The sequence below is a fragment of the Pseudorasbora parva genome, chromosome 14 (assembly GCF_024679245.1).
Source record: "Pseudorasbora parva isolate DD20220531a chromosome 14, ASM2467924v1, whole genome shotgun sequence".
Lineage (NCBI taxonomy): Eukaryota > Metazoa > Chordata > Actinopteri > Cypriniformes > Gobionidae > Pseudorasbora > Pseudorasbora parva.
In genome coordinates this window covers 26,781,684-26,802,830 of record NC_090185.1, presented here as the reverse complement: position 1 = coordinate 26,802,830, position 21,147 = coordinate 26,781,684, and the positions used below count along the sequence as shown (strand labels likewise).

Sequence of the window (21,147 nt, the reverse complement as noted above, 5' to 3'; positions counted from 1 at the left end):
AATGAAAATGTTGCTTTAAAAAAAGAAAAGAAAAAAAGAATAGCAAGTAGATTTATAGAAGAAGCCGTAAATCGTTCATTAGGCTAAATCTCAGTCAAAAATTATGTTTATTCCCATGTTCAAATAAATTACCAGTACATACTTTATACAACAAATGATTGAGCGAGTCCTATAATTGTCCTCTGCGTCAATAGAAAAAGGTGCTGAATGGATGTGCAAAAGTGATGCATATACATATATGCATTAGGAAACTAACAATCCACAATAAAAGCATTCCTAAAATGCACGAAACCGTTTCAACAACACTGAGGAGGATGATTTTCATCCTCAGTATTTACGGGCTTTTGATTTATTTACATTTATTTAAATGCAGAGATGAATGTTCATGCTGCATAAACTGTTATGACGTTCATAGTGCAATGTGCTATACAACGATTTTATGCCTTGATGAGCCTATGCAAAAGCTCATATTTACAAGACATTCAGTTGAATAAGTGTAGCTACAGACATCATCAAGGCACAATTCAGCTCACATTTTCAGGACCGTTTCATTCACGCGAAATGGCAAAATACAGAAGCAATGCTACGCGTGGCATTTTTAGTGTTTTTAAGTGAAAAACAAAATGATCAGATTTTTCTGAATAGCAATACATTTGACATTAAAGCTGTTTCTTCCAGTAGACATGCACTTCCAAATGTAGACATGACTAGGACTGAGAACGAACAGTCAGTTCAGGAGGAAATTACAAAGAGATATGCACAAACACACACTGACACACTTTGACTTTGAACTGTCCCTTTAAATGCAGGGCGATCAGTGTTTCTGTGGCGGCTGTGGCTCAAGGCTGATACGCCCACAGTGTGACAGTCTTATCAGCTGAAGAGGACAGGAAGGAAAGGTCTCTGGTGTGCCATCGGCACTGGATCACTTTATCACCATGTTCAGCGGCCACAGTAACCGGCAGGGTTTTGGTGAGATCGCCTGGAGACAAGCAGGGAAAATTCAATTCCATAAAATGGCAATTTTACTTCCATAATGTGACAATTATTTTTATTTTGTTAAACAGTGGGATTTTTGGTGCTGTCAAACGATGAATCATGTACTAAAGGCACACACCGATCAGGTAAAACATTATGATATTCCTTCTTAATATTGCATTGGTCCCTCCTTTTGCTAACAAAACAGCCCTGACCTGTCGAGGTATGGACTCCACTAGACCCCTGAAGGTGTGCTGTGGTGAACCAAGATGTTAGCGGCAGATCCTTTAAGTCATATAAGTTACCAGGTGGGGCCTCCGTAGATCAGACTTGTTTTTTCAGTGGACGCTCAATTTTCACAGATGCCCAATTGGTTTGAGATCTGGGCAATTTAGACGCCAAGTCAAAACCTCAAATTCGTTGTTGTGCTCCTCAAACCATTCCTATATAATTTCAGCTTTGTGGCAGGGTGCATTATCCTGGACCATACGGGCCAGCCTTCACCCCCCACGTCCATCAATGAGCCTTGGCCGCCCACTGTTCCTTCCCCATTTTTCCTGCTTCGAAAACACCTACTTTGAGGACAAAATGTTCACTTGCTGCCTAATATATACCACCTACTAACAGGTGCCGTGATGAAAAGATAATCAGTGTTATTCACTTCACATTAAGGTCATAATGTTATGCCTGATCGGTATACACACACACACAAACGCGCGCACGCGCACACACACGCAAATATTAAAGGGGTGATGAATTGAGAAATCAACTTTCACTTGAGCTTGCCAAGCACCGCCATATTGCAATTCTAAAACAATTTATTAAACAATAATTGTATTTGTATTTAATTATACATATATATTTATATTGTAATTAATAATAATAATACATTAAAATGTTAAATTGATTTTTTTTTTTTAAATGAGAAAAAAAATGAAATGGCATTCACAAGCCAAGCATTTCTTCTGTTATGCGACAAAGGAACAGTGGGATTTAATTTTATTAATACTAATAGCACAATTCAAAATAATAGTAACCATATTAAAATTTAAAAAATTATATACATTATTATTATTACTTAAATTTAAGGCTAATTCAGTAAACAAAAAAATATATATATATTTTTAAAAATTGTTTAACATAATATAGTCATTAATATTACCAGTAATAATAAATATTAATTTGTGTAAAAAAAAACAAAAAAACAAGATAAATGGCATTGTATTAATTGTAGTAATAATAATAAATAACAATATTAAAATTCAAGACCAATTCATTAAACTACGACAAATATAATAAAAAAAATTAAAATACTATTATAATATTATTACTAAAACAGATTAAAATTCAAAGCTAGTTCACTGAAAATAACTCATTATGTATTTACTAACTTGGTTTTGATGTTTAATATAGTAAAATAATAGTATAATCAAAATTGATTAATTGAAAAACATGAAATCATTCACATGCTATATTACTTTTGCAATGTGGCAAAAACTGTAGAATTACATTTTGTATTATTAATAATAATAAACATTATCATCATTATTATTAGGATTAAACTATGTGAAAATTCAAAGCCAATTCAGTGAAAATAACTCAAATTATTTTGAATAACACCAATATTTAATGGTGGTTATGAAATCCTAATACTAAATATTAATACTAATATTAAATATGAAAGGTCACTCAGAAAGCCATATCACTACTGTGATGTGACATTCACTGTAATTTTGAGTGAAAATATTTATTTAACAAGAATTGATTACATCAAGAAGTGGTTGGAGAGGGTTAAAAAATAGGAACTGTGATGCTATTTTCATCATTTGCAGCACAACTCACCTTGAAGATCCGTGATCATGACTTTGTTGTCATAGGAGCCGGTGAGCAGATAGTGTGCTCCAGGAGAAAAGCGCACGGAACGAACGTCGCTGGTGTGCGGCCGATACGCCTGGACGCTGCGGCCGCCTCTGATGTCATAGAGCATGCAGCGACAGTCCTCCAATCCGGTGGCCATGAGCCGCCCACTGGGATCCACTGCCACTGAGGCCACTGCACTTCCTGTCACATCACACAACAATACACACATGTTTGGCACTGAATTACTAATATGATACTAATACTATTAATAACTGAAATACTGATTAAGATTTTGGTAGGTCAATTAAAATTAATAATAATAAGCAAAAATCTAATATTAAAATTTCATATAATGATGATGATGATAAATTGTAATACTACCTAAACCTTAATTTAGGAAAAACAAACATTTTTTAATCCTCTTTACATCCCAGATCAGACTTCATTCAACTATTACAAATCTGACAGCACACTCATCCCGATTAATTATGTGAGTATTTTCATTATTGTTATTGACATTATTGTTATTAATATTTTCAGTATCATAGAAACATTTAGCAGTAATGGAATGATGGCGATGTGAGGATGCTTTGCTTGATATAAGGAAAGTATTGATATAATGTTTATCTTTAATGATTAAAATAAATAAAGTGAAGTGATAGTAATAATAATATAAATACCTAAAATATAACAATCAAATCAACACTTAACATATATCACACATGATTTCAGTGCGCCACACACACCCTTCTTTTGATGCACCACCTCAGCTTAGGCATTCATACAAATAGTAAATGTACTGTGAATGATTCAAAATCAATTTGGTTTGAATTATTTTTAAAAATGTTTATTCCGTAAATAACGAACAGCTGGAGACACCATGAAAAAAAATGGTGGAAATGCATTAGTCAAATGTGTGAACTAGAGATGTCACAATACTCAATATAATATTGAACCGCTCGGTACGGCATTCACGGTTCAATCCGCGCTGGTGAATTGCGTTTTTTTTCCCGGTTTTGCATTTAATTTATTATTTCACATATATATACACAGTTATGTCTAAAGTGAAAGTAAAATCGCGTGCGTCTGTATATGAGATGTGAGCAGGTCTTCAATTGACAGTAGCAGCCTAGTGAACCGCTTGACCTTAAAGGGACAGTTCACCTCTAAAATGATGTTAATTAACAAAAACACCTTCAATACAGCAGCTTTTTCAATACATTTTGTATATTGAAGACTATGTAGTTTTAATTTAAGCCTACATTTATTCATTCAATTTCATACTTAAATGCTACTGTACATCTCTGAGCTGCCACTGTAAATCTTTATAAATATTTATTTTATATTATACAGTACACTAGGAATGTGTACAAGGTTTTTTAGGTAAAGTTTTAAGTTTAAGTAAGGGCTTTTCAAGTCTTTTAAGTAAAATAAAGAAAAAGTATTGCAATAAAAACATTTTCTCCTTAACTTTTTCTGTTCCTGTCGCCTAATGCCTGGTTCAGACTACACGATATTAGCCCGAATTTGGCACGATCTGTTTGACGTAAACGATAATGGACGTCGGGACGCAAGAATCGACCATTTCATCTCGTATAGTGTATCATAGTATACGACAACCGAATCCGCGTCTGCGATAGCTCACGACGTCATGACAGAAAGACTAGCATGTTTAATTTTTTTTGCGGTCCTTCACGACGGGTTCTGTCACGTGTGACGCTGACCAACCGGAGCACAGACAGTTTTCGTACACAGCTTTCAAACACGGCGAAATGCATGAGAGATGACGGAGCGGCTAACTTTAGGTGGAATTATAAAATGGAGGAAAGGTTCGTGGAGTTGTGGCAACAGTATTCCTGCCTGTACGATGTGTCATCGACGGACTACCACAACCAAACAAGAAAAATGCTGGCGAACGATAGCGGAAGCCCTTCAGGAACCCGGTGAGTAACGTTACTGGAATGTAAGCTTAAAAGATGCTTTACAAATACGTTGTGGTGTGGCAAGCTTTTACTACTGGCTAATAACTAAATATTTAATATAAAAAGAACAATATTTTACCTCAAGTTCTCTTTGGAGGATTGACAGCCCTTAATGTCCTCATCCAGCAAGCAAGGAACATGTCCTTTGTTGGGTTTTATTTTTATTTTTGCGCTTTTCTAAACATAAAACAGCCAAAACACGCTGCTTCAGACATCGTTTGTTTACGCTCTTGTTTCTTAAAGTCAATGACATCACGCACATCGTGACAACAAGCGATGATTGGTCGAGTAGTAACGTGTACTCTGACATGTTTCTAGTCCAGGACACGAGAAGAATTTAGGAGTAAAAATTGCGTAATCTGACACAGTAACTATCGTAACAGACAAAAATATCTTGTAGTCTGAACCAGGCATAAGAATAGCATTGCACAAAAAAACGAACCGAACAACCGTGGTTAAAAACCGAGGTGTGTATTGAACCGTGGACTCACTGTATTGTTACATCCCTAGTGTGAACCCTGATGTCGTAAATAAAGGCTTGTAAAGGAGCGGAGAGGAAACGCACACCTGTTCCATGCACAGCCGTCCCAACCACCTTCACACAGCTGGGCACACGCAGGTCCCAAAACCTCACCGTCTTATCCTGAGAGCCGGAGGCAATCATCCACCCGCCCCACGTGTACAGAGACAGAATGTGTCCTGTGTAAAATAATAAAACATCCTGTTATGGTTACTGAGGGCATAAATAAAAGATGACGGTTAGCGTGTGTGAGAGCACCTGTGTGGCCGCTGAGTGCGTGCAGGCCCTGTCCTCTCTGGCAGTCAGTGGTGTAGATGTTACAGTCTCCAGCCCCAGCGCTGATGAGGATGGCACCGCCACTCTCCGGACCCTCCATGAACGCCAGGTCTCTGATGGTGCCGTCATGCATGCTGAACTCTAGATCCGGCCCTGCAGTCCAAATACACACACACTAACCTGTTAATATACATTCCATTCCAAGAGCATATATAAAAATATATAAATTAGTCATATAATATAATTTTAAAAAAATCTAATTATAGTGTGTCATATTATTTATATATATATATTGGTTGTTGTCAATAAGTGCAACAAATAACAACATTAAATAAGATATAAAAGCAAAGTATGAGATATTCAATAATATTTAAATAAGAAATTCACAACTTAAAAGATAAAGCCACAGAAAGTGTTTATAATTTTATATATAGTATATGAATTTCATATACTTTATATTAAAATGTTATAAGTGAATGTCTTTTTGTAAAAAAAAATACAATATTTATTCAGCAAAAATGTGTTAAACTGTTTAAAAGTGACAGTAAAAGACATTAATGCTGCATAGACTTTCAAATAAATGCTGTTCTTTTGCACTTTCTATTCACCAAAGAATACTAGAAAAAAAATCCTAGAATGTATATATACACACACACACACACACACATCTATAAAACACATTTCTTATTGGACAATAATCACAAACGTTTCTTGAGCATCACAGGAATAAATTACATTTTAAAATACAGAATTTAATTTTAAATTGTAAAAAATACTATTTCACAATATTAATGTTTTTATCAAATAAATGCAGCCTTGGTGAACATAAGAGACATTTAAAAACATTAACAATTCCTAACAACCACATCATTTTGATATGACTGATATTATTGCTACAGAAATATTGTCTGTTCTCACACAATAAAATAATATTTCAGCATATTTCATGTGCATTTTATTTAGCCAAGTAGCTGTGAAATGAATGATGTACAGCCAATTACGATCAGTGCACTTTATGATTTCGTAGGAAGACACTGGCCCTCATTTATCAATCTTGCGTAGAAACTGGTGTATATGTTGGCGTAAGATTATGCTTACACTCCTCTCACCGCCTGATTTATGAAGCTGTGCGTACCTCTGCAATCCAGGTGTACGCAATACCTGCCCTTAATAAATGTGGCGGCTGAAAACGATCGTCATTAGAATAACACGCCCCTATATATTCAAGTCTCCGCCTCTCCCATGCCCTCATTTTACGCAATGGACAAACAGAAGACGGCAAAGAAGCGAAACTTCTCCGACGTGGAGATCAGGCGCGCTCAATCATCTCACTACTCCACTAGTCAGGGCACTGATTAGGACATAAGTCAATGGGCTGACTCCCTGATCAGTGCCCTGACTACTGAACTAGTGAGATGATTGAGACGCGCCCATCGAGACCATCACCAGGGAAGTGGAAAAAAAACCCCGAAATTGTTTTATTTGGGAGTTTAAAGAGTGGGAATAAAGGCACCTACAAAAACAAAATATGGACCCAAATTACGAGTACTGTTAATAATGTGGAGGTTGAGAAGCGCACTCCAGCAGTTTCTCAATATAGCTGTTTGGATGATAAATTACCATCACAATGCATTATTTTACAGCACGTTTTGAAACCATTAGGATTTAATTTCGTATCACGGCACATGTATTGGGGTGTACGACAGTGATGATGATGCTATGTGGAGTACTACCATTCATTCACATTAATAATTACATGACGATTTGTAAGATTCTTATTATTATTATTATGATTATTATTCTTAATGACGCTTGTTATTCAGAAGAAGAATGTCGTTTTTATTGATTTTATTATTATTTAAAAGAAGAAGGTCATTTTTATTATTTTGTCAGTCTGAATTATTTTAGTCCCAGTCCGTGCGCAGCTGCCGGGCCAGGCGGGCCTGAAACGTCAGATAAAGCGCACAGGCTTGCGACTGTAGGAATACATATGCCTACAAATCAAACGCTTTGGTAAAGTCACACAAATTAAACATTGATGTTCATGTTGCACAAAAATAAACACTGAATGTTGTTGTTGTGGTTTTTAACAGTGGGTCATATAGCATATCTTGTCAGTGCGTTTTGTGGTGTTAGGAATTGTTTTTCTGCGCATTTTCCCACTAACTCAAACGTGCGTACACCACCTCCTGAGCTGGCGTAGGATTTGAGCGTGCCGTACGCCAACGTCCATATTGATAAATCTCAAAGTCACCGTGGGTTTGGGTGTACGCAAGGTGTACGCTGGAAATTTGGTGTACGCACTTTTGATAAATGAGGGCCATTGTGTATTTACACTACACAGGATGTATTTGATCTGCCATTATTAGACACATTACCTGTGGCGTTGCAGGTTTCTGCGTTGAACGGAAGGACTTTGACATACTTGTCGTTGGAGCCCGTGGCAAGAAGCTGCCCGCAGGGACTCCAGGCCACACAGTAAATAGAGCCTTTATGGTGTTTAATACGCTTGAAGCAGATGTCAGGCTGCTTTACTGGAGCCTCAGCGCTATACAGGAAAAATAGACAGAGGGTGTTACAATTCCTCAAGCCTGCTTTGATGATAAAAGCGTGCAGGGCTGCATGATATGTTGAAATAAAAAAACAATGTCATGATAGGGAGTGAATTTGAATAATTTTTAAATGCCATGCTTAAGATGTAGAATTATAGTTTATTGTTAGCTCATATAGTGAACGCATGTAGCGAACTAATGGTAAGAAATCATGAATCCTTATTGTAAAGTGTTTTTTTTTTGTTTTTTTTGAAGGACTTACTATACCTTTTTACATTTGTCTAGTGTGTAATGTTGCAGTTTGAGAATGAAAAAGGTCTGAAAATCTACAAAGGTCTCGAGTTCTTCCCGGGAGCAAACACAGCACAATATTCTTCATTTAATTCCCGCCATATACAAATAAAGAGACGAAGTTAGTTAGTGTGTTGAACCCATAGACTGTAAAAAAAAAAAAAATATGGATGTAGTGTCCGTGACGTCACCCATAGGATTCTGAAGAGCAGTTGTCAAGCGTAAAGTAGACATGTGCTGGCCGTTGCCATCTAGACAGTGCGTCATCACGCGTCATGCCCAGATAACAGAAAATGGGCAAAGAGGCGGGACGTGGGTGGGGCTAAGCTGAGGTGACGCGATGACTAATAGACGGCAGATAAATGGCTATCCACCTGTCATTTAAAGTGGCCACGCCCTTAATTATGCAGAACTTTAATACTTTATATAATGTAAATGAATCAGTTATAAAAAAAAAAAATCACCCCCTCAGAGTTGTCATGAAAGGCAAAATTAGCCATGTTAGACCAAAACAATTTGTACCAGGCTGTAAATATGTTTTATTCTAGGTTTTAAAATTTTCATCTCTATATAAATCACAGATATGTCAGTTTTTTTCCAATATCGTGCAGCCCTAAAAGAGCGTTAAATACTGAGAACATACATGTTTTTGAGGGACTGTGGGTAAGTGCAGACACGCAGTGCTTTGGAGTTTGAGCCGATTGCATAGAGAGTCCCAGACGGGTGGAAGGCGACCGCGCGCACAGCCTGTGTGTCCTCCAGCGTCTCTACTGCTATGAACGGGGATTTGGGTTTCTCATCCTGAAACACACTGTCATGATATAACCGCATTAAAACAAGCTCACAAAGCAGCGTTATATCAGCTTGGTAGAGTTAAATGCTTTGAGAAACCTCTGGTTGACCAGCACTGGGGACTCGTCCAGAGACGGCACCCCCCGGCCTCCTCCTTTCTGAGGGGTGCTGCTGATCACCGCCGCCTTGTTCCGGCCGGAGCCACTCTCTGGGGTCTGTTTACCGGCTCCGCTCGCTGCCGTACCGTTACACTGCTGGGCCAAAGCTTGGACGTCTTCTCCCAGATCTTCCATACCCACATTCAGTTCCTCCAGTTTCTGAATGGACCTACACAAATGATCAAGACACAACGATGGCTGATGGTGATATCAAGAGAGCAGGGTGACAATGGGTGATATAATGCTGATATTTATATAATTTAATGACAGCAAAGCAGTTGTGAAAACTGTGAGTCACATTTTTATTCTTAAATAAATATGTAAAACTATAGGAAAAATAGTAATTATTTAATTGATTTATTAATTAAAAAGTTCATAACCTCAAAAATATATATTTTTAAAATATATTATTATTAAAGTACATATATCTAATTAATAAATAGCAAAATATAATCATAATATAATTTAACGAAAGAAAAAAAATGACAAAAATCTGAAAAGCAATTAACAAAAAAGAAAAATATGATATTATGAATTGCTGATAACGCCAAAATGGCCAAACACAAAATATAATTATATATATATAAAAAATACACACACACACAACAACAAAAGTTGGGACACTATGTGCACATTTTGAATAAAAAAAGGAATGCAATAATTTACAAATCGCATAAACTTATACTTTATGCACAATAGAATATAGATAACATATCAAGTGTTGAAACTAAGTGAGGCATTTTGAAATGTCATGCCAAATATTGACTCATTTTGGATTTCATGAGATCTACACATTCCAAAAAAGTTGGGACAGGTCGCAATAAGACGCTGTAAAAAAATAAAATGTACATATAAGGAACAGCTGGAGGATTAATTTGCAACTTATTAGGTCAATTGGCAACATGATTGGGTATAAAAAGAGCCTCTCAGAGTGGCAGTGTCTCTCAGAAGTCAAGATGGGCAGAGGATCACCAATTCCCCCAATGCTGCGGTGAAAAATAGTGGAGCAATATCAGAAAGGAGTTTCTCAGAGAAAATGTTATGATCATCTACAGTGCCTAATATCATCCAAAGATTCAGAGAATCTGGATCAATCTGTGCGTAAGGTTTAAGGCCGAAAAAATCATACTAGATGCCCGTGATCTTCGGGCCCTTAGACGGCACTGCATCACATACAGGAATGCTACTATAATAGAAATCCCAACATGGGCTCAGGAATACTTCCAGAAAACATTGTCCGTGAACACAATCCACCTTGCCATTCGCCATTGTCAACTAAAACTCTATAGGTCAAAAAAAGAAGCCATATCTAAACATGATCCAGAAGCACAGGCGTTTTCTCTGGGACAAGTCTCATTTAAAATAGACTGTGGCAAAGTGGAAAACTGTTCTGTGGTCAGAAGAATCAAAATGTAAAGTTCTTTTTGGAAAACTGGGACACCATGCCATCCGGAATAAAGAAGACAAGGACAACCCAAGTTGTTATCAGTGCTCAGTTCAGAAAGCCAGCATCTCTGATGGTATGGGGTTGCGCGAGTGTGTGTGGCATTGGCAACTTACACATCTCGAAAGGCACCATCAATGATAAAAGGTTTATCATGTTCTAGAACAACATATGCTCCCATCCAGGCGTCATCTCTATCAGGGCATCAATTACAACATCATGGCTGCATAGAAGAAAGATCTGGGTACTGAAATGACCAACCTGCAGTCCAGATCTTTCACCTATAGAAAACATTTGGCGCATCATAAAGAGGAAGATGCAACAAAGAAGACCCAAGACAGTTGAGCAACTAAAGCCAATAATGGGACAACATTCCTATTCCTAAACTTGAGCAACTTGTCACCTCAGTCCCCAGACATTTGCAGACTGTTATAAAAAGAAGAGGGGATGCCACACAGTGGTAAACATGGCCCTGTCACAACTTTTTTGAGGTTTTTGTGTTGATGCCATAAAATTTAAAATCAACTTATTTTCCCCTTAAAAATTATAAATTTTCTCAGTTTAAACATTTGATATGGCATCTATGTTGTATTCTGAATAAAATATTGAAATTTGAAACTTCCACATCATCGCATTTTGTTTTTGTTCACAATTTGTACAGTATCCCAAATTTTTGAGAATCGGGTTTGTATATAATGTTTTTACACACATATTATACTATGGCTATATATATATATATATATATATATATATATATATATATATATATATATATATATATATATATATATTATTTTTATGTACTTTTTTTTTTATACACCAGATATTACTTACAATCTCATCATCTTGACCAATAGAAGCCACATAATCAATCAACAGCACAGCAGTTCCAACACATCTCAATGCCTATGAGGCGCATTAGAGGTACACAGGGCACCTGGATCTGACCTGTTCAGGAACTTCTGTGTGAGATTGTGCTGTGCTGCGTCTGTGGGCTGGTCTGGAGGATGAACTCCACCTTCTAGCAGCATCTGATTGTACAGCTGCCTCTGCTGCTGCTTCTGCTCAAGATGCTGCTGCACTCGCAGACGCTGACGCTGGAACTCCTGCATCTGCTCCTACACAGAGACAATAAACAGTATCTGGGTCACCAAGCTAGATCACCAAAAATGCCAATTCTGCTAAGATGTGTTCACACTTGGAATGTTTGGTTCAATTAAAACAAACTCTGGTGTGATTGCTCTGTTAGCGCGGTTTATTTAAATAATTGTGAACGCTGCCATCCAAACTCTGTGGGCACCAAACAAGTGGACAGAGACCGCTGAAAAGATTTGTCTCAGTCCGCTTCCAAATGAACTCTGGTGCGGTTTGAATGAAATATGAATGCAACACAGAGCAAAAACATATAAATGAACCAAAAACAAGAAGATGAGAACCTAATAAGGACAGAATGCTCAAGCATACTTGTTTTTCCTGTCATAGTCGTGATTTTGCTCATTACAGTTCGGTACAGGCATCAGAACCGCGGCTCCACACAGCAGATCTCTGTTTGTGTGTGTGAAGGAGAGATTCCAGTTGTTGTTTTGACTCCTTTACACATTTTAAAGTACTTTGCAAGTTCTCAGCTGGTCAAAATACACACAAAAAGTATTCTAGTCGCCTCATAACATTAAAGTTGAACCACTGGAGACACATGGACTATTTTAACAATGTCTTTCCTACCTTTCTGGGCCTTGAAAGTGTTATTAAATTGTTGTCAGAGAGCTCTCGGATTTCTCAAAAATATAATGCGTGTTCCGAAGAAGAACAAAGGTCTTACAGGTGTCGAACGACATGCGGGTGAGCAATGCCATGAGTTTTCATTTTTTGGTGAACTTCCCCTTTAAGGTCCTGGACGTGTACAGTAATTATGCTGCTGGTTTAGAAGGAAATGATTATATTACCTCTGGTGTTTCTCCTGAAGCCATGGCTCCACCATCCCTGCCAGGAGTCAGCGGAGGACGCAGTGAGTTTGTTTCTCTGGAGCCGTTGATCCTCTCGGCCTGTGCTTGAGCTCTGGAGGAACAGGATAACGCCAGTCAACATCTTAAGATCGATGTATGCACAGATTTTAAATGCAAGCTCATACAATAAACTGTTAAATAATTCCATGTTATGACAAATCACGATATTATAATTATTATACACGGTTCTCTCGAGACATGAAAATAAAACAATAAAAACTAAAGGCAGCGGCTATTTGCACTAAGTGTAAAAAGTATCTAGTTGCTATTTTACACTAAGTTCAAATAGCGATAGATGATATCTACACCAAGTGTTAATACCAACTAGTTTCTATTTACACTCAGTGAAAATAGCATATTTTCTTAACCATAATTGCTATTTAAACTAAGTGCAAATAACAATAGATGCTATTTACACCAAGTGTTAATAGCAACTAGATTCTATTTACACATATTTTCTTAGCGATAGATAATATTTACTCAAATAGCTGTAGATTCTATTTACACTATATAAAAGTAGCAATTCTTTGCCATGTTAATGGCAATTACATGTAATTTATACTTCATTTTAACAGATAAATACTATTTGCACCTCAGTATTGTTGTACATTAACAGGATGAAAACTAGGGCTGCGCAATATAGCGAAATGATCAAAAAAATGTATATATCGCAATATGCATATCGGAACGGCACGCAATATCTGAATGATTTAAATAGGTTACTACAACGTTGTGAAAAGGTGTACGTTTTAGGTCGAAGCTGTGACGCATATAGCAGAGAATAGACTGGGCACACAACTGTTAGTTATGTGACTTGCTTGACGTTAAAAAGAGTTATTAAACGCAATAACTTGTGAAAAACAACAACTTGCAGTCTCGCGCTGTCTGACACACACACGCTGATCCATGCGCATAAGCCACCTCTCAGAAAGAATGCGATCCCTTCAGTTTAGTTTTGTGTCTGCATTATATTTACATTATATTTTTTGTTTGTTTACATTGATGTTATCGTCAAATTTGTGACAATTTTTTGCTAAATCACTGTTGGTCACTTTAAGAAGTTGTAGCGATACTTTCTTTTCCAAGAAAGAATGTGAAACACATAAATGGTATCATTCTTAGTTTTTAAATACTTTTTAAAATAATCACACTAATTCCAATATCGTATCACATATCGAATATCGCATTATTTAACAAGCTATTGCACATCGCATTTTTCTTCAATATCGCACAGCCCTAATTATAACAGTAAATTATTATTTTATTTAAATTATTAAATAGAATACCGCCTTATAAAAGGACAATACAAGCCCTCCTTACATGTATCCCTACCCAATAAATGCTTTTATTATTATTAAACATTTTGTTAGGCACTTTATTTCCACATGTGAACATGTGATCTAAATGTAAAAATGGAGGAAATAAACATGAACGAATAAATATTTAATATAAAATGTTTGAGATCTGTAATATTTTTCAGATGTTCTGTAATATTTGTAATATTCTGTAAGATCTGTAATATTTTTCTTTGATGTTCATCAAGGCTACATTTATTTCGCATAAAATGTAGTTAAAACTGTAATACTGTTCAAAATGATTACTATTTAAAATAGCCGTTTTCTATTTGAATTTCATTTATATAAATTATATTTTTTATTTCTGTGATCAAAGCTGAATTTTCAGCATCATTACTCCAATCATTTTAGTGTCACATGATCCTTCAGAAATCATTTTATTATGCTGATTTGCTGCTCAAGAAACATTTCTGATTATCAATGATGAAAACTCAAAATACCTTTTCCCCGCAACAGCATTTATTTTGAAATATAAATCTTTTGATCAATTTAATGCTTCCTTGCTGAATAAAATTATTAATTCTCCCTTTTCTCAATCTTTCTGACCCCAAAATTTTGAACAGTACTGTAGATTAATTACAAAATCAATATGAATATCTATATATTTTACTAAACACTATTGTTTCCTATCTGGTATACAACAAATTTCTCTTAAGTATATCGACTTACATAGAAGTTTGTTTTGGACTTAACTAGTAAAGCTTCCCAGGTCTATTTCCATGGGTTTAACCGGATTACAAGTGTTAAGCTTGAACACCATATGTTGAATTTCACCCCTCACAGTAACGCCTAGCTAGAGTATCCCCACTGCCTACACATAGTATCCACACATCTAGATTTTGCTCATTTATACTTTTGTTTTTGTCCATACAATGAAAGTCAATGGGGTCCAAAATAGTGCAACATTGGAACCCATTGACTTTCATTACGTAGATATAATAAGTAATAAGAAAGTCACCCAGGTTTGGAATGACATGAGGGTATATCTAAGTCCAGATGTGTCATTTTTCCATGAACTATCTCTTTCAGTGAGAACACAAGCCCACCTGTCTGGCGATTCGCTGAAGACGTCATGCGTTGTCTCCAGTGTGTTTTTGCTTCCATTTCCCCCTGAAGGATACCCAAAGTTGGCGAAAGAATGTGACATGGCCGCTGCTTTTCCGTCGCCTTCAGTGCTTTTCTTTTCCCTTCCCACCAAACCGTAAGATAGACCGTCCAGGACGGGATTGAGAGAGCGCGACATGTAAGTATCTGCCGATTTGGGTCGGCGTAGTGGCGATGCCGGGCAGGGCGAGAGTTTGGTGAGCAGAGGAGTGAGAAGGTCCGCGTGCCCCGTCCGGGCCGGTTTGACGAGCCGGTCCACGTGGATGCTGAGGGTCTTCTGCTCAAACGCGCAAGCGAAGACCGATGGCGAGAGGTTTTGCAGCCAGGAAAGCAAACTCAAGTCCAGCTCCTCGCAGCCGTTCCCGCACAGAACGTCGACAGCCAGGAGAACTTCCTCCTCGCTGATCTCCTCTCCGGTCGCTTTGCTTTGGCAGAATTCAACGCAGCATTCGTACAGAATTCCTTTGATGAGGAGCTGGAACAGACGGTCCCCGCTGGCTTTGAATCCGACTTCGCTCAGTTTGCGGTCAGCAGGGATGAATTCGGCCACCATGGTGCAGGCTTCCTCGAAGCAGTGGACGCGGGCCGTACTGGGGTTCCAGTCCTTGAATTCGGCATGGTTGGTGAGGCGCGGGAGAGTGAGGAGCAGACAGAGTTTGCTGTAGTCTTCTTTGGTTGGGCAGAACTCTTCCAGGGAATGGAGGGACTTTACCGCGTCCTGCATAGTCAGCTCCAACTGGAGATGGGAAAGAGAGAGTTCTTCATGGGATGCTTCCTGACTAGAACATTCGTTTGGGCACATTCTGAGTCGATATACAAAAGGTTTAATGTGGAATGGCCCAATTTATAAATATTTACATATACATATTTGTACATATACATGTACATAGACACACACATCGGGATTAAATGCTACTTTAATGTTCACTTTAATGTGTGTGTGTGTGTGTGTGTGTGTGTGTGTATTTTTTATGTATCACTATTACAGATTGTTTCATGCTACTATTACACTACTACTACAACTACTACTACTAATAGCAATAATAATAATAAACATAAACAATTACAATTATTTTGCATAAGGCAATGCTTATTTATTCATTTTAAATGCTATTTTTATAGTGCCAATAATAATAATAATAATAATAATAATAATAATAATAATAATAATAATAATAATAAGGCTATCAAACGATCCAAAATAAAAGTTTGTGTTTACATAATATACGTGTTTGTAATGTATATATAGAATTATTATATACACATTTGAATACATACATGTTTATATTTAAGAAATATCTGCATGCATATACTGTATATAAATTATTATATAATTTATAATATATATCTAAAAAAAATATTCTTTTTTAAAAAAATATTCTAAAAAATATATATACATGTAAATTACTAAATTCACTAACTAATAAATTAAATCAACAAATAAATAAACTTTAATTGTATATTATTATTATTATTATTATTATTATTATTCATGGTACAAAAAATAACCATGATAATAATTAATAATAATAATAATAATAATAATAATAATAATAATAAATTACATTTTTGTATCATTTTGTATAAAATATGAGCATTGTTTATTTATTTATCAATATTAAAGGCTATTTTCATGGGATAAATTATTATTATTATTATTGTTATTACTGATCGATAGATAGATAGTCTTTGCTCAAAAGACAAGCAAAGCTGATCTTTTTTTCTAGAACAACAGTATGACACTGTCCAAACACAAAAAGACTCACATTCTCAGGGTCATCTGACGCAGATATGGCGTTGTTTACGCACAGAGCTTCCAGAAATTTCTGTTTTAGGATAATATATCGAAATCTAAAAGAATAAAAACAAATCCCAAACAGTGAAACAATCAACGCGTGCTGGGGTGTCGGCAAAATATTCCAAACCGACGTCGCTCACCTCTTCCTGTCAAATTTATCCAGGCACTCCAAAGGCTGAATGAACTGCAAAACTTCCTCCCATTGCCCATCTAAAACAAGTTGCCTTAGCAAAAATAGAAAAAGGTTACCCAGTTAAAGAAGTGATGTTAAAGAATAATGCCACTGCAAAAAAACACAACTCAATACTTCAGCAACTGAAAAAGACACCGTTTTGCAAATGCCACACTTCATTAAGCAGCACAACCATTTCTTAATGATGATACAATGTTTTTCTTCATAGACTGGAGGGAATAGCGTCTAAAATGGCTGCGTAGGTCAACATTTAACAAAAAAAATGACTTTTAATAAAATTAATTTTACAATTAATAATTTATATGACAATATAAAATTTAATAAAGTATTTGTTGTAAAATATTTTTGTTGATCGTTAATTTGTCTCATAGACATACACCTATAAATGCCTTACTGATTCCATACTTTTGAACAGTAGTGTATTAGATCACCAAGCATTCGTTTGCTGTTTAGGTTTAGGTAGACTCTGGAGGTGCCAGCTTACTACCCACCTCAGGAAGAGCATATCATCTGAATAAAGTCCATTAATGATGCCGCTCTCCTTTTCCAGCGCCAGCATACTGATGTGCAGCTTTCTGGAGTTGAGAAAGTCCAGGATAAGCTTGATTATCTCTGCTTCTTTAATGTTTATAATCTCCTCTGCAGTCATGGTGTCAGATTCCTGAAGGGACAGAGGGAGAAGGACATCTGTGAGCAAGGACAGAGAGTGAGTGTTAGTGTGTGTGTCTTTGACCAACTATCCCTACAAGGATAATCAATCATCTACAACATGGGACCAGACAACAGCCCCCACAAAAAGTTACCGTTTTAGAATCCATTCAGCCCATCTCCGGGTCTGGCGGTAGCACTTTTAGCATAGCTTAGCATAGACCGTTAGCATCTCTCTCAAAAAGAGAGTTTAGATATTTTTCCTATTTAAAACTTGACTTTTCTGTAGTTACATCATGTGCTAATGATATTTGATGCATCTGCAATGATATTACGCACATTGCCTAAAAATAGTCCCCAGCCAAGCCAAGTATAGCAGGTTATCACGCTGTTATGTTTGTGGAAGTTAGCCTATTTTCAGGCGCTGCGTAATATCATGGTATAACAGTAAATTTCCTTGATTATTACGCAGGAATTAGAGTATAGTTTCTAGCCAACTTGGTCTAGAAAATATGTACACGGTGCAACTAATAAGTCATGTTTTAAATTGAAAAAAATATCAAAACTCTTTGGTAATTTTTTTTGTGAGATGCTAACGGTCTAATCAGATTTAATGATCTATGCTAAAAGTGCTATCGCCAGACCCGGAGATCGGCTGAATGGATTCAAAAACGGTAAAACTCAGCTGTTTAACTTGAGGGGAGTTGGAAAATGAGCCTATTTTCAAAAATAGTGGCATGTTCCTTTAAGTAAAAATATATCATTAGCTCAGAATATACAGAAAAAATAAATTAAATGTGAGAAAAGGACAGGAAATATCAAAATATCAATATACTAAACCAATACAATAATATAATAAAATAAAAGGTGAGATTAGGGATAGAAAACATAAATAAAAAATGAATACATTTAATAATTAACATTTATTTTAATATTACAAAAAATACAGTGAGGGTTAGGTTTAAGGTAAAAGAAGCATCATTATCCCTAAAACATACATTAAGTAAAATAAATGTATAGGATTATGGAATAAAAAATAGGTTAGGCTATGATTGGCACATTATTTCAAACCAAATAAATACTAAATAATTTTTATTTTTTTAATTAGGAGTTTAGAGTTAGTCTGCAGTGATTATGATTTATAGGCTATACAAAAATAAACACAATAGAAGTCTATGCTATTGGTATGTCCCCATTATGGTAAATTCAATATAAGTAGGCTAAATACAGCGAGAGGCCTATACATTTTCTCTGGTTCACGTGATTTATTTAACTGATGGATTTAAGTCTGGATTTATTATACATGGAAATAGTTGCATGCAGGTACTGCGACAACTTGTGCCACCATGCAGTACTGTCAGCAAAGAGAAGCTTGCATGTGACTGTGTTTCCACTAGAGCAATGGAGACAGCATTGGGTATATTTAGGTTATTGATCTCACCTTTGTTCACTGAGCCTTTTAACTGAATGCAACCTCGAATATATGTCATTTTCGCTAACATTTACATATAAACAGTATGCATGCCCGTCTAGCTCTCAATGCAACGCAGTGAAGCTTTAACTCTGCGTGCTTGCAAGACACCGCTAAGATCCGTGCAGCATTTCCAAAATCTTACCTAATTTCAAGCCTCGCCCAAACCCGAATTGTTTTGTCGAGTCTTCTCCTGCGCGTTCCTTCCACCGCGGATAAGCGCGAGCTCAGCGTTCCGTCGCCCGAGCGTGAGGTGTGTTTAACCCGACAATGGCTCGGATGTCCCCACCCACCTTCCGCCTGTCTCACTCTCCATCAGCAGCAGCGCCGGTTACCGGGGGAGAGACGGTGCTCCGGTCACACCCACCGAACGCTTCACTGCTCTTCACTGCTCTTCACTTGACCGTTGAGGTGAATTATGAGTTTGGGAATCGTAATTATGACATGATCCGGATTCAAATGATTTGGGTCGGAATGCAATGGGCAAAAACATAAATATTTAACACAATTGAGAAACCCAAGACATAACAATGTTAAATATTAATATGAATACATTTTTTATATTTAGGCAATTTTTATTTTTTTATTTTTTTATATTGATTTCCTATTTATTGCTAGAAAGCAGACGAACTTGTTTGTATTATAACCTATGAACACCTGATGGCACTGTGCCATCACAAGACCACAGATTCAAAATATTGGCCTGTCAAAATACCCTGAGCGGTCTTTGCACTTGCCCACTTGACTTACATGACGTAAAAACAGAGTGCTGTATTTTTGGCCGAAGTAGGTGTAGAATTTGGTTACCCGATGGGAGACACTTATAGTGTTGCAAACATGCCAACGTTTACAGAATTCTATTTTGATTTACTTTTTAAATAAACTACTGTTCAGTAGTTTGTTGAGATGAAACAGACAGTACAATTTAGTAATTTGTGGTGCTCAATTAATAGATAAAAAATAGTTGTATATGAAATACACCCTTTTACCAATAAAATGTGCAACATAATGTTTTGCAACCAAATTAGGCAATTTAAAGGTGTCATGAAATGGTTTATTTTTTATGTTGACTGAGGTCAACTTATGAAATTTGTGTGGTTTTTACATTCAAAAACATCATAATGAATATGTAATAGGCTATTTTCTACACTGGTTTTGAGCCTCTCCTGGAACACTTGGTATATGGGCGTGCTGCACTGAAGGCTTGGAAGTAAATGTCCACGGCTAGGAGCTTCTGCTCCCCTGTTAGTAGGCCTACACTTGAGGGATTGTTTTGAAAGCGAAACGGCATTCGGAATTATTCGCCCACAGGGCTCGCAAAACGTCGTTATCAAACAAACACGCAATGCTTTATCTCTCATCCACCAGTTATTGATTGGAATGTTATTTTTTGTATTACCTGATCGGCCGATATAACCACAAACCACACACACTTGCACAAAAGCCTCACTGTAGTGTCACAAACAATGGGGTAATCTAGCACTGGGAAAGCTAGATTACCATATAGGGGCGGCCATTGCTAACCAAGCCATCACCTGCTGTTAGCATCCCCTTGACTCCCATTCATTTTTGCGTCACTTTCACAGTGGATAACTTTACATGTGAGGCGTTTAAAGACTCCATTTGTCCATTGTTTATTTCTAAAGAAACACGACAATGCATAAAAGGCTCCATTACCTTGTATCTTACACTATCGCCCCGTAGAAGCTGTTTTTGTAAAAA

General features: G+C 36.6%; 1 protein-coding gene across 2 annotated transcripts; it reads right to left on the bottom strand.

Moving 5' to 3' along the window:
* Positions 1-88: 88 nt before the first annotated feature.
* wdr47b (WD repeat domain 47b) lies at positions 89-19,794 on the bottom strand. 2 transcript variants are annotated; one of them, XM_067416099.1, is made up of 14 exons: positions 19,571-19,794; positions 17,798-17,993; positions 17,254-17,337; positions 17,082-17,166; positions 15,258-16,051; positions 12,797-12,908; positions 11,802-11,971; positions 9,351-9,578; positions 9,103-9,270; positions 7,995-8,164; positions 5,599-5,769; positions 5,388-5,519; positions 2,821-3,039; positions 89-982 (listed from the first exon to the last, which is right to left on the bottom strand). In XM_067416099.1, exons 2-14 carry the CDS (start codon positions 17,953-17,955, stop codon positions 840-842), a joined length of 2,634 nt encoding a protein of 877 aa, XP_067272200.1. In that variant the 5' UTR covers positions 17,956-17,993; positions 19,571-19,794; the 3' UTR covers positions 89-839. The 2 variants fall into 2 exon arrangements, with proteins under 2 accessions (XP_067272200.1, XP_067272198.1); XM_067416097.1 differs by having other exon boundaries at positions 17,798-17,967.
* Positions 19,795-21,147: the final 1,353 nt, after the last annotated feature.

Bases quoted from the DNA above. Each gene is read 5' to 3' on its own strand.
- wdr47b (XM_067416099.1), bottom strand. From the start codon at position 17,955: ATGACTGCAGAGGAGATTATAAACATTAAAGAAGCAGAGATAATCAAG. The intron at 9,579-11,801 runs GTCAGATCCAGG...TCATTTGTGTAG, and splicing joins ACACAGAAGTTCCTGAACAG to GTCCATTCAGAAACTGGAGG. The intron at 8,165-9,102 runs GTATGTTCTCAG...TTTCCTGTATAG, and splicing joins CCACAGTCCCTCAAAAACAT to CGCTGAGGCTCCAGTAAAGC.